The 14,397-nt window shown below is 37.9% G+C and overlaps 1 protein-coding gene and 1 pseudogene across 1 annotated transcript; one reads left to right on the forward strand and one right to left on the reverse strand.

Annotated features, from left to right (window-relative positions):
* Nucleotides 1–14,397, reverse strand: part of LOC110301523 (glyceraldehyde-3-phosphate dehydrogenase pseudogene) — a 318,538-nt pseudogene that overhangs the window by 101,064 nt on the left and 203,077 nt on the right.
* LOC110302120 (olfactory receptor 8B8-like) lies at nucleotides 6,495–7,430 on the forward strand. The gene has a single exon (XM_021172902.1). The coding sequence runs from the start codon at nucleotides 6,501–6,503 to the stop codon at nucleotides 7,428–7,430; it is 930 nt and encodes a 309-aa protein (XP_021028561.1). The 5' UTR covers nucleotides 6,495–6,500.

Consider the following 14,397-nt stretch of genomic DNA (forward strand, 5'->3'; position numbering starts at 1 on the left):
AATTTTCTTCGATTTAAGTATACACTTAAAACTGTTCCTCATTATACTAAAATATCTGTGTCTGATCTATATGTGTGTATTTGTCAAAAACTCTGGATAGAAGAAATAATGTTAATGATTTTAACCCCAAATCATTTGGCTTTGTGTCTCCAACCTTTGACTGTGACTCAAAGGTGTGAGTCTACTCCAAAAGTTTACCGATCTCTCTCTCTCTCTCTCTCTCTCTCTCTCTCTCTCTCTCTCTCTCTCTCTGTCTGCCTCTGAATTCTAAAAATTCATGTAAGTTTCAGGGAGTCAGAACTTGCATCCACCTCTAACAGGTCAAACATACTCCAGATAAATACTCCTGTCAAATCAACCAACAGCCTAAGCTCCCTGCCTAGTGTCTATTTCTGAGGTGAAGCTCCAAATATAAGATTTGACTTTAAATTCCTTAATTTAAACTTCTGTCCTTAGTGTATATATGTCCTGTCAGATTTTCACTCAATTGATTGATACTACCCAAAAAACATCTATGGTCTACCAAGTTCTCCAAACTGATCTACACCACACCGGACTTAGGATGTTTTACAAAACTGGACCAAGTCCGTGGAATTTCTGGAATCTGATGTAGAGCAGTACAGTGTGATTTTTCCCCACATCTTCATCTGGGTTAGAGAAACCAGATGCTTCTAATGAATATCTATTGCCTGCATTCAGACTCTTTATTTGACTAACATTCCAATCTTCCAGTGCCCTTAAAATAACCAGTAGCTCCCCTACCCCCCTAGTTCGTGTCTCTACCTGCATATGTATCAGAAGATGGCCTGGTTGGCCATCAGTGGAAAGAGAGGCCCATTGGTTGTGCAAACCTTATATGCCTCAGTACAGGGGAATGCCAGGACCAAGAGGTGGGAGTGGGTGGCTGGAGAAGTGGGTGTGGGAGACTTTTGGGATAGCATTAGAAATGCAAATGAAATAAATACCTAATAATAAAAAAGTTCTAATTTTAGCTGAAAGGCATTAACAAAATAGAGAACCTCACCCGTTATCTTTAACAAAAAAGCTTGAATGGTAGGTCCAAGAGCATCTAGTCTCCCTCCATAGAAGAAGTCTCTTCCATTCTCTCTGGCAACATAGACAAATGGCTATCTGTAGTGACTGGAAAGCAATCACACTATCAGGGACTAGACAAAGCTGCCCACTCTCTTCCTATCTATTCAATATAGTACTATAGTCCTAGCCAGAGCAATTAGACAACAAAAGGAGATCAAGGGGGGGTATAAATTGGAAAGGAAGAAGTCCAAATATGGCTATTTGCAGATGATATGATAGTATATATAGGTAACCCTAAAATTCCACCAGAAAACTCCTAAACCTGATAAACAGCTTCAGTACAGTAGCTGGATATAAAATTAATTCAAGAAGAACAAAGACCGAAGTGTGGACACTTTGCCTCCTCTTAGAATTGGGAACAAAACACCCATGGAAGGAGTTACAGAGACAAAGTTTGGAGTTGAGATCAAAGAATGGACCATCCAGAGACTGCCACACCAGGGGTTCATCCCATAATCAGCCACCAAAAGAAGACACTATTGCATAGGCCAGCAAGATTTTGTGGAAAAGACCCTGATATAGCTGTCTCTTGTGAGGCTATACTGGTGCCTGGCAAATACAGAAGTGGATGCTCACAGTCATCTATTGGATGGAACACAGGGCCCCCAATGGAGGAGCTAGAGAAAGTACCCAAGGAGCTGAAGGGGTCTGTCACCCTATAGGAGGAACAACAATATGAACTAAACAGTACTCCCCAGAGCTTGTGTCCCTAGTTGCATATGTAGCAGAAGATGGCCTAGTTGGCCATCACTGGGAAAAGAGGCCCCTTGGTCTTACAAACGTTATATGCTCCAGTACAGGAGAATGTCAGGGCTAAAAAGTAGGAGTGGATGTGTAGAGGAGCAGGGTGAGGGGAGGGTATAGGGGTCTTTCAGGATAGCATTTGAAATGTAAATGAAGAAAATATCTAATAAAAATTGAAAATAAAAAGAAAACAACAAAATATTAATTAAAACAAAAGTAACCATTTAAAAAAACCATTTTACATTGAAGACATTTTAATGAATTTCCAAGTCCTGATCACCATGGGACACCAAGGAATATTGGTCCTGTGGGGTGTATTTCAAATTTGCCCTAGGGAATTTTTGGTCCCTTAGTAATTTTGCAGTTTAGAATAATTGAGATCCATGTTGGCATCTGTTATATTTCTTTTTATCTAAAATACAAATGTCTGCAATTGAGGGATATCCATTTTTTCTTCTTTTCCCAGTTTGTTTCTATTTTTCTTCTCATATGCTTCATCAGTTCTTTGCTTTGTTATCTATAGGAACTACCTGTGTTTCTTCTCAAGTTGCTTCTGAATTTATTTAGTCATTTGGTACACTCCCCTACTTCAAACTTGTACTTTCATGTCCAGTTGATCAAGATTAAATGCAAAAATTCTGACTAAAATTTCATGTTTTTACCTTCTGTTTGTAGAAACACCTAGTTGCTACTTAGTTAACCCTTAGAAGAGTGTCTTGGGAGTCTTTTTTTGTTGCTGTTTCCTTGTTTCCCTTTAATGAGAAATCTTGCTGAATACTCTCTTGCTATGTCTCCTTTATATTTTTTGTTTATCAGAACTTCTTACAGCATTACTCTTAATTCAGCAATCTTCTTTTGTTTTGTTTTTGTTTTTATCATTTCTTCCCCTTTCTTCTTGCTGTCCTTCTCCTTTCCCTCTCTCTCCCTTTTCCCTATCTTTTCTCCTGTTCTATTCACTGCCTGTTGTAATTGCCTCTGAGATTCACCCTTGTTCCCTTTCTCTAGTGCTTGTCATTTTTTCCCTGATCTCCAATGCCATATTAACCTAAGTACTGAAACTGTTAGGATTTTGTGTGACAAAAGATCACAAAATAATGTCTCCTAATGCATTCCAAAGTGAATAGAACATTGATTTTTGGCATTTCAGATCTCCTTATAATTCACTATTACAAATTTTCCTGTGATCTGAGTGTGTGTTACATGTGTATAACAACAGGCATTGGGAATTCTCAGCATTTTCAGAAAATTAGGGTGACATTCAGGGATTTATGTTATACCTTTCTTTTTTCTCTTTCTTTCTTTTCTCTCTTCCTTCCTTCCTCCCTTTCTTCCTCCCTTTCTTCCTCCCTTTCTTTCTTTCTTTCTTTCTTTCTTTCTTTCTTTCTTTCTTTCTTTCTTTCTTTCTTTCTCTCTCTCTCTCTCTCTCTCTCTCTCTCTCTCTCTCTCTCTCTCTCTCTCTCTCTCTCTCTTTCTTTCTGCCTGTTGTCTGTTCATCCTCGTTGCCTTCTAAGCTCAGTAACTCTGATCTGAAGTCCAATGTAAAGGAATCTGAAAATAAGGATTGGGTTTACATGTCTTATGGATGTGGTCCTAGTAGACAGTCTTGTCTATAAAGAAAATCAATGACACAATGTGGATCTTTCCCTGTGAGGAAATATTCTGTGTTATAGCTAGTATGATTTCATAGAGGGATGGAAAGAGATACTCATTTATCCATTATTTTCTACACATTTATAGATCATCCCATGGATATGTAAAATTTGATTGCTTTAAGTGTTTTATTAGCTATCCTTGAAAAAAAAAAAAACAACAACAAATTGTCATTTGATGTTATGGACCTGGAAGAAGAAGTATGTGTGATATCTATGAAAGAAGACATTGTAAGGAAGCATATAAGATTTCATCTAGTGGTAGAAAGTATGGAGAATCCAGTTTTCATGCTTTTCTATTTGGAGTGTGTCTAAAGTGGCAATAATAAAATGTATGTGAAAATGGAGCACTAGAGATATGATGGAAGTACGAAGAATAAGAAATCAGGAAGGGTTGGATTCAAGAGTAAATGGGAAGCAGAAGAGAGGTGTGAGTGTGATGAGGATTAACTAATAGTAACCTTGAGGAAAGTCATTTGTAATCCTACTACTATACAAGTTTCCTACAGTATACTCATGGTTAAAAAGAGTTGCCCTATCATTGGTAGAGAATGTTTCTCTTAGACATTATAGGCTATCAAAGACAAACCCAGAACCAAGAATGAGTTCCTTTTTGTGGCGTTGTTTGCTAGTAGTGTGCCATAGAACAGCCAATATTATAAGCTATTGCCACTGCTCTTGGTTATCCCCAAACTTGCTAATTAGGTCCTATTGAAGTAGACACCATATAATTAACTCATAACACTGAGAAAGTAAGCTTGTATCTACATAGTAGTCCATTGTCTAGAGTGCTTAAAAATATTCCTATGTCTACATATATTTTATTGCATTTTTATTCTTTGTTAATTCCATGCATGAAAATAAATTATATCCATCTATATACAATTCCAGAATCTAAACAATCAATTCAAACATAAAGACCTGAAAAGAAGTTATAATAATTCTACTTGTATTATACTAACTCATCATAAGCACTCATTACCCTCTGCATGCTTTGAAGATTAGTGAGAAACTACTCCTTTCATGGTAGCCATTTCTCAATGATTGTGAGTGATTTAAAAAGATAGCAGTGTGCCACTTTTTGGAAGTTGGTCTTGTCTTATGTAAGAAGTTCGAAGATTAATATGGTATTTTTCAAATGTATAATTCTAAAAGTATATACTTGCTATCAAAGGAGAAATGTAATGATCAGTTTTACTCAGATGTGAATTCTTAAAGCTACATTAATGGCTGACCTGGAAGGATCTATCCATTGGTCCAATGTTGTCATAAGTGTTATAGGAGTAACCAACATTTGGATTGAATTTCAGGCTTACTCCACAGACAAAATTCATTCCAACCATGCATATTGTGGCCAATTGCTGAGGCTAGATAGGTTAATGTGTCTTAGGGAAGTATATGTGGCTATTACTTGTTATGCATATAGTATAAAATTGATTCCTAATGCCTTTCCATTATATTGATAGATTGGTGCATCTCTCAACCTTCATAAGAGATGCTTCATTTATCAACAAATTGATATTACCTAGATATCAATAGTTAGTTAATTGAGAGAAAATAATAGAAGATGAGTGTTTAGTCCTAAAAGGGAACTCCATCCACATCCTTCACCCAAGTCTGAGGAATCATTTGGGAGGTAGGGCTGGAAAGATTGTAAGAGCCAGATGTGATACATGGCTACATTAAAACAATGTTCTCTGAATACTCTCAAGAAACTCACAGTGGTAACAATTGTAGGCATAAGACCTGAGTAAAACCAAGCCTGAGAAGATCCAAGAATGGAGGACAGATATGGTCATGATTTTGACATCTAGCTGAGTAACTATTGGCAGGAGAAACATGGTCAATTTCAGATGTAGCTCTCATAAAATATCTGCTCTCAAATAGAAGGCCTGCATACACACATACACACACACACACACACACACACACACACACATACACATACACACACTCACACACACACACACAGAGAGAGGATGTAATACTGAATAGACATGGTGGTTAAAAAAAATGAAAAGAACAAATGAATTCAGGAGAGAATAGTGATAGGAAGATGGGGAAGAAATTGGAGGGAAAGACATAGGGTTTAACTTCATCAAAATCCATTGTATGAGCATATAAAAATTTTGAACTCTGAAACAAAACACAATTGCACACATCCTAATGAGCCAACATCATTACTATTGAAGTAATTTGCAAGTACCATAGCAACAAATCCAAATCTCTCGAGAAAATACTTGGGAAACATAAGCCTTTCTAGTTTTAATCAGGACCCTAAGAATACAAAATCATAAATACTCTTGGGTCATTACCAGGAGGGTCTTGTGACATCAGTAGATGGTATTTACCAACCTCTGTTATAAAGAAGGTATTGTAGGAAAAGCCAACATCAAAAATCATGATCCAGAATTCATGGCTCCTCAGAACCTGGAGGAATGAGAGCTCTGTTTTCCTCTGTTCAAAATGAATTATTTTCACCTCCAAAAAGCCAAATCTAATAACAAGATAATTTTTTTCTGTACATTTACTGTTTAGCTCATTCACATCACTTGTACTTGCCCTCCTGTGAGAGAACAGATGTCAGTAAAGATACTTCTCAGGTCTCAAAGTACAAAGGTACGTATTGAATTGGATAGTTGCTTGATGTTTTTAACCCTAACTACAACTGAGCAACACAGTGAGGCTTTGATGTGCCTTATATCTTCTCTTTTGAGATTACCACTGAGCCTGCAGTAGGAGAATGATGGTCAAGGTAAAGCTAGAATCAAGATGCTACAGAGGCAATGGTGGCCTTTTGTTTTCCTGAATAATATTCCAGGATAAATGGCTTCAATATATTTATGGTAATTTCTGTATTGTAACTCCTGTAAAATGTAGTAAAGAAAGAGAGAATTTTGAGCTTGAATTTATCCTTCTATTCTGTTTCTTAGCCTCGTATTAATGTGATAGGTTGAAGGGTGCTGGGATTCCATTTTAATGTTATAACTATGACTGTCCTTACAGGAAAGAATGGTATTAGAAAATTCCTCTTCAGTGAAAGAATTTATCCTGCTGGGCTTGACACAGCAGCCAGAGCTCCAACTGCCTCTCTTTTTCCTGTTCTTGGGAATCTACATTGTATCCATGGTGGGGAACCTGGGCTTGACTGTCCTGATTGTTTTGAATCCTCACCTGCACACCCCCATGTACTACTTTCTCTTCAACCTTTCCTTCACAGATCTCTGCTATTCCACTGTCATAACCCCCAGAATGCTGGTGGGTTTTGTGAAACAGAATACCATCTCTCATGCTGAATGCATGACTCAACTCTTTTTCTTTTGCTTCTTTGTTATTGATGAATGCTACATTTTGACAGCAATGGCCTATGACAGATATGCTGCCATCTGTAAGCCCCTACTTTACCAAGTTACCATCTCTCATCAGGTTTGCCTGCTGATGACAGTTGGTGTGTATGTGATGGGGTTTTTGGAAGCCATTGCACACACTGGTAGTATGGTAAGTCTGACCTTCTGTGATGGCAACATCATTAATCACTATGCATGTGATGTACTTCCTCTCCTCAAACTCTCCTGCACAAGCACCACCATCAATGAGTTGGTGGTTTTCATTGTTGTGGGTGTCAATGTCATAGTTCCCACACTGACAATCTTTATTTCTTACACCTTGATCCTTTCCAACATCCTCAGCATCCATTCTGCAGATGGTAGGTCAAAAGCCTTTAGTACCTGTGGCTCCCATGTGATTGCTGTTTCACTTTTCTTTGGAGCTGCAGCCTTCATGTATCTTAAGCCTTTTAGTGCATCTGAGGATGATGATAAAGTATCTACTATCTTTTATACCATTGTGGGCCCAATGCTGAATCCTTTCATCTACAGTATAAGGAATAAGGATGTCTACCTTGCACTTAGAAAAACTTTGATGAAAAGGTGTTTTACCTAAGTAGAATCTATATTTGTTATGGAACTAAAATCTTATGGCATCTGAGGTTTACATTTTCTGAGGATTTATTGGTATAATAGGTAACTGACATAGGATTTGCTTACATCAAGGAGTTTCTGGATTTAACCCACATTTTTTAAAAATCAATAGTGACAGGAATTAAAATAACAAATATTTTAAACACTATGGCTTCAGCAGCATATGTAGCAGGAGATGGCTTTTTCGGGCATCAGTGGGATAAGAGGCCCTTGGTCCTGTGAAGATTCAATACCCCAGTGTAGGGGAATACCAGAGTGGGGAGGAGGGAGTGGGTGGGTGGGGGAACATCCTCCTAGAAGCAGGCAAAGGGGGATGGGATAGGGGGATCCTGCAGTGTGGGACTGGGAAAGGGAATAACATTTGAAATGTAAAAAAGAAAATATCTAATAAAAAAAAGAATTGTGTGGAATCAAAGTTATTTTACATTTGTATAGCTAAATTAATTTTGGAGGAAATTTCAGAAGTAAAGACAGTGAAAGATGATTAATGGGTCATCCTCTTAAGATAGAGAAAATAATTTATCTGTATTTTCCAAAACATTCATATCTTTTAAGGCATTCTAAACAAGACAAACATATTTGTGTAGCCAACTACCAGTAAGGTAGCCTTTCTCTTTGGAAGTCATGAACATTTAAGTATAATAGATTGGATGATATTATACTCAGAAATGGTAAATATTGGGAGATTTATTTAAGTGTACATGCTTATTTTATTATTTTGTCATGTGTGTTTGGGGACATTATATGTCTTTCATGGCAGGCAAGTGTCCTGTCACTGAGGTACATCTCAGTCACCACTGCAACTAGGTACATTTACATGTTTCATGTGGCTCTCTCAGAGACAGGGTCTCACTACATCAGTTAGTAAAGGTCTGGAATGAATTGAAGGAGAGTTCATTATAAAGGCTGCTTTACTTCTCAAAAGGCTGAGGTAAAAAGGAGAAATGAATGCCCTTTTCTCTCTGGTCTTTTCTCATTGTCTTAAAGCAGTTTGGTAAAGAGGAGTTGATGAGTCTGTTTTGATTCCAGTCCTCTCAAACAGCAATTTGCAGCATTTAAGATACAGAAACTTATTGTAGATTTTCCCCTCATGGACCTGAGGGTAGGTATTTCTATATAAAGACTTACTATCTTTCCAGTGGAAAGAATTTGACTAAGCAACTTTACTATGTGATGGATTTTTATGTTTTAAGTATAACTTAGTGTGATCAAGAGAGCTATGAAACAAAATTGCCTCTAGTCTGAACACTCCAGTGATTCCAGAATGGATGGAAGGTTATGGAATGTTATGGGCCATTATTGTATAACTTTAAAGAAACTGCTGTTCATTACAGCAATGGGCCCAATGTGAACACTTGCTTCTGCTTTTGTAAACAAAGCGTGCTTGCTCAAGAAAGCCAGGAAATCTTCCTGACATAAGTTTTCTAAATGCTGTAATTGTACTTAGACATGGTTGTACCTAGGCAAAGATAAATGTGTAGGTAAAAATAATGTAATCTCCTGATTGCAAGGTGTATGCCTGCATATAGTTGGGATGTAACCTTATGTTTTAAACTGTCTTTAGAAACCTCTGTCTTTTGTATCTTGGTGATATATCATTGAAATCCTTACTCCCATGTATAGCCCTAGCCAAAGGCTATCCAAATAAATAAAAGCTTTTTTTTTTCTTTTTTTTTTGCCAGACTGGTTAACACCCCAGGCCTGTAATATTTTGCCATTCCAATGGTGTGTGGGTGTTCACCTAGAGCTTCCAATTTTTGTGATATGCCTTCGGGCCCTTTAGGCTTCCACTTTGGACCTGAAATAAATTAGAGTGGCTCAGTGCTTAGAGACAACACTGGTAGTTTCTCTGTGCCTACAATGTAAAAAAGTAGAGCTCAACAGCCTTCAGCTGTGTAGTTATGAATCCTGTCTGTGGTGCACATTAGGTGGAATTGGGGAAAAACTGGATGTAAACTTAATTTTCAAGTCAGAGGTTCAACCTGGATACTGCTCACCCTCATTGTTTGGTTCCCTGAGGCCTCCTGATATGGGGTCTGAGAAATTGGGAGATTCTGTACTTGAGGAAAACACAGATAAGCTGAAATGAAACTTGTGTATATGAAAAAAGGTGGCCATCAAATATTCGGTTTTGTATGGTGTCCTCTGACCTCACGAACTTTCTTTCTAAGCTTCTGTTTGATTGTCATGTGTTTTGTTGCATAATTATGAACTTGTTGTAATGTTGAGTGAATTGCATGTTATGTTGCTTATTGTTCCTGAGATAATTAAAACAATGTGTGAAAATATTCAGTTTCAGGGATTCAGGTGGATTTTAGGTAGGGATAATGTTAAAATGTTTTATACTGTTCTGCTTTATTGAAAAGCTAATGCAGGAGCACCATACTTTTCCAGTCATGCTTGTTTCAAAGTTTTCTCTAAAACTCTGTCTTGTGTCAGGTTTGTCACTTGACTTTGTGACAAGGACTGAAAAATCACAATAGCACAGCAGAAGACACTGTGTGCTTTAAAATACCTAAGAGGTAGACTAATCCCAATGAAGATAATTGATACTTCTCATATCTATTTATTATCTATCTATCTGTCTATCTATCTATCTATCTATCTATCTATCTATCTATCTATCTATCTATCTATCTATTTATTTATCAATATATTTGTTTCATTTAACTCAATAAGACTTTTGCTGAAGTATGAACTTTATCTCAGATATGTAAGAGTATTGTGTAAACTACTTTTTAGGTCCATCGAGTATGGTTAAAATTTTTTATAAGCTGTTTCTAAAAGTTAACTTAAACTTATAACAAAAGTGTTGATAACTGAAAATTTATAGAAAGGTAATTGTTATTTATTACAATGTTATATCTGTAGTGTTGATTCAACTCTCTCTTTCTTTTTGTTAAATAGATGTTTTGAAATAACAACTCTGTAACCTCTCCACCTCTGATTAAGGTGACGATGTAGCAACAACAGTTCTCTAAGGTATATTACATTAGGATGGGTCTTGTTTGATAAATCTTGTATTATAAATATAAATAATAGAATCAGAAAAAAGTCATAAAAACTTAGTTTATAGACAACAGAGTTTAAAACCAATAAATTTTAACAAGATATTAAAATTGCACCAACAAGCATTTATATACAAAATGCATGATTAAAAATAAAAAAGAAAGATTTACAGAGTGGATAATATAGATAATTTTCTCTTTTACCTTTTAATGTTCTTTACTATAATACCCAAGAAACCAGTATAATTTGAAAAATAATATTAAAGAGAAAATGATAATCAAAGATAAAAATAAAAGACTTTAATAAAGTTATTCCTCAAACTTGTCACTATAAATGAGGTTTTGTTTACCATGTTCAGTAATTTTCTGCTTCATTTAAAAGGCTAAATAACAGGTCTTTTGGGTGTTAGATTTTTTTCAGAATAGTGTCATGGATGAAACAAAATGCTTGTATTTGAATGTCCTCACAATTCACTGGGTTTGATCTTCACAGGTTTTATATATGCAAAAATTCTTCCAGTAATATTCCAGTAGTAATAATAATAATACTTCTATTCCTTACTTTAAATATAGGGCTATGGCAAGATACATACCTGAGTTAATCGAACACCCCTGCTTGCAATCCTTAAAAACAGTTAAGGCAGAAAATACTGCTAGAAGAAAAGATGAGTAGGAAAGGAAATGAGAGAAGCTATGTTATTGAAGAAACCAACCCAGGTAACCTCTTTGCTTCAGGCAGCTTATCTCTGGCCAGGTTTTTTGTTGCCACCTTGATAGTCATCAACAGGGTCTGACATCTCTAGTTTGTCTTTTAACTGAATTGCTAGCTGGACTTTGTGGTGGGTACCCTGGTTATCTGGCCCTGCCACTCATTTGCAATGAGGGAGCTTGGACATGAGTATAATGCCCTCTTTTCTCTTGATTCTTGCCACCTTTTCATTTGGGAAGCTGGCCTGGAAGTCATAGAATCAGAGGAATTAGCCCTGCCAGTCATTGTTTAAAGCACTTGGGAATGTAAGGCATGAACTTTACCGGTGTAAAATAATGGAGCTGATAATGAAGGCAAAGTTGAACAAATCCCAAAGGTGTCAGAGCAGGAGAAGTGGCACTGTACTCTGCCTACTACGGTACTTGTGAGAGTGGGCCTCATGTCTGCTTTGGGTTATAAGTATAGCTTTCTCTGGATGCCTGAGTGCAGACCAGCAGGCCCCATGTCCATGAAAGAAGAGCTGTCTCTGCCTCCTGCATGTGGCAACACCATGGAGGGATAGTCAGAGACCTGCTAGAGAGATACTTCTGGTGGTGCTGTTGTTGGAGAGGCAGCAAGCTAACCAGCTCATTTTGAGAATATCGAGAAGTATATGAAATGTTAAAGAAGTAGGGCCATATCTATGAGCACCAAAAAAGATATCCCTATCTTATAACGCAGCAGGTCAATGGCCAAAGCAGTTTGGTCAAAGACCTATAGCATGTTACTCCTTACCCAAGGTCTACTTAGGTTAACAGACACTTAAGAATTTATGTCTGGACAGAATCCTTCTGTTCTCCATCTCTGCCCAGCAGCTCAGGTTGTTCCACAGCCCTCTGCACCCAAATCCCGACATGAGAGGGCTGGTCTCCAAGGACTGCTCTCACTCATGAGCTCAGAGGTGAGATTACCATTTTCACTCCAATTACTGATGAATGTGGGACCTGCCAGGAGCACACAGGGCACAGGAACATTAGAGAAACCAAGAAAAGAATATGTCTGGTCCCCATATCTTCCCAGGAACTAAGGCTGTTCCAAGTCCCTTTTGCCCCAAATCCCACCCAGGAGAGAACCGATCTTCACAGAAGTGCTGACATGTAGCCACCAGCAGTCAAGGGTTACTGGGTTTCTGAAAGGAAAGCTGAAGACAGATGGGAAGGATGGTGAGAGAAATAATGAGCCAAGACAAAAAAGTTCTCTGATCAAGGCTCAATATTTAATTCTAAATTCTGAAATGTAAAGGGGGAAACCCATTGCCCACTTTGCCAGGATCTCATTAGGAAGACAAGTTCAGCTGCTCAGCTGCTCAGCAGGTAGTAGCTTCTTGAAGGAAGTGGCAGGACAATAGACTTCACCTAGGTCAGCAGACTCCACCTTAGGTGGGCTAGCTGACTGTGGCAAACAAGGGCTGAGTCAGCCTGCTCAAGGCTGGGGGAAGGGTAAACTTCCTCCCTTTTTATTTATTAAAAATTATCTGGATTGGGGCATAAGATTTAATAGAAACTATGGTGACTGGAGGCCTTGCCTGGCTTGGGACTGAGTTTCTACTCTCTTTTACCCTTCCCAGAGGACAAGCACAGCTTGCTTGTGTTTCTTTGAACAAACACAGCCTTTTAGTGTTTACTATGAACAAACACAATCTTTTGGCACATGCCTCTGTCTTAGGTTGATAAGAAGCATAGAACTCAGTGGCCTGTCTTTGACTGCCTGGTCTCATAGCATACCATTTTCCCATTCAGATCAAAGCCACAACATGCACTCAATGCATTTCTTCATAGCAATGAATAACTGCTATAACTGAGCTTTGCTGAAGGTGAGCCTGTTTGAAGGTAAATGATCTGCTTAAAAGACAAAGTCAAAAGTTAAGAGCAAATAGGATTAAGGTTGTCTGTGGGGATGTCCCAGGTACTCAATTCAGTTGTAAATTAGCAAGGATCAGATACAAGGCCAGGCCTCCCAGTGTTGGGGAGGTGGCTTTGAGAATCAACAGCAAAAACTGTTATGTCTCAGGAAGTAGTGGAAGCTATGATCCAAATTAACTCATCTGGATGGTAAATATTTTTAGCCTTCTTCATAATTGGAATCATACTTACTAGAACACTGAGGATCTGAGTCTACTTGATGAACCAATCTATCAGACAGTCATTGGGCTCTGTCTTATTTTCATGAAAAAACCCAGATAGAACCTCTCTTCCGTATTAAAATGGGATCTGGATTATTCCAGGTATTAGTTAGGGGCTTCCACCATTTAACCATGGCATATAAGGTGGAAGGGACATGATGCCAATTGCAATCCTCTGCAGACTGACCTTTAGCATCAGTTTGAAAAAAAAGTTTAAAACAAGACAAAGAAAAGATATAATTTTGGTGACCTCAGAGGGTATAATTCCCCCTTTTTTGTTTTTAAAGAAGATATTGTTTTTTTTAATTTAATTTAGTTTAATTTTTTGTTAGATATTTTCTTTATTTACATTTCCTAGTTTTCTCTCCAAAAACCCCCTGTCCCCTTCCCTCTCCCTTTGCTCCCCAACCCACCCACTCCCTTTCCTGGTCCTGGCATTCCCCTATACTGGGGCATAGAACCTTCACAGGATCAAGGGTCTCTCCTCCCATTGATGATAGACTAAGCCATAGTCTACTACATATATAGCTAAAGCCACAAGTTCCACCATGTGTTTTGGTGGTATAGTTCCAAGGAGCTCTGGGTGGTACTGGTTAGTTCATATTGATTTTCCTCCTATGAGGCTTCAGTCCCCTTCAGCTCACATGATATTTCTCTGGCTTGTTCAATGGGGACATTGTGCTCCGTCCAATAAATAACTGTGAGCATCCACTTCTGTATTTGGTAGGCACAGGCAAAGCCTCTCAGGAGACAGCTAAATCAGATTCCTGTCAGCAGGCTCTTTTTGACATCTGCCTAGTGTCTGGGTTTGGTGGTTGTTTATAGGGTGGATCCCCAAGTAGGGCAGTCTCTGGATGGTCATTCCTTCAGGCTCTGGTCTGAACTTTGTATCTGTAACTCCTTCCACGGGTAATTTGTTCCCCATTCTAAGAATGAAGGAAGTATCCACATTTTGGTCTTCCTTCTTCCTGAGTTTCATTTGTTTTGCAAATTGTATCTTAGGTATTCTAAGTTTCTGTGTTAATATGCACTTATCATGTGTGTTCTTTTG

Source organism: Mus caroli, unplaced genomic scaffold, assembly GCF_978045245.1.
Source record: "Mus caroli unplaced genomic scaffold, Mus_caroli_1 scaffold_11, whole genome shotgun sequence".
In the NCBI taxonomy this organism is placed as follows: domain Eukaryota; kingdom Metazoa; phylum Chordata; class Mammalia; order Rodentia; family Muridae; genus Mus; species Mus caroli.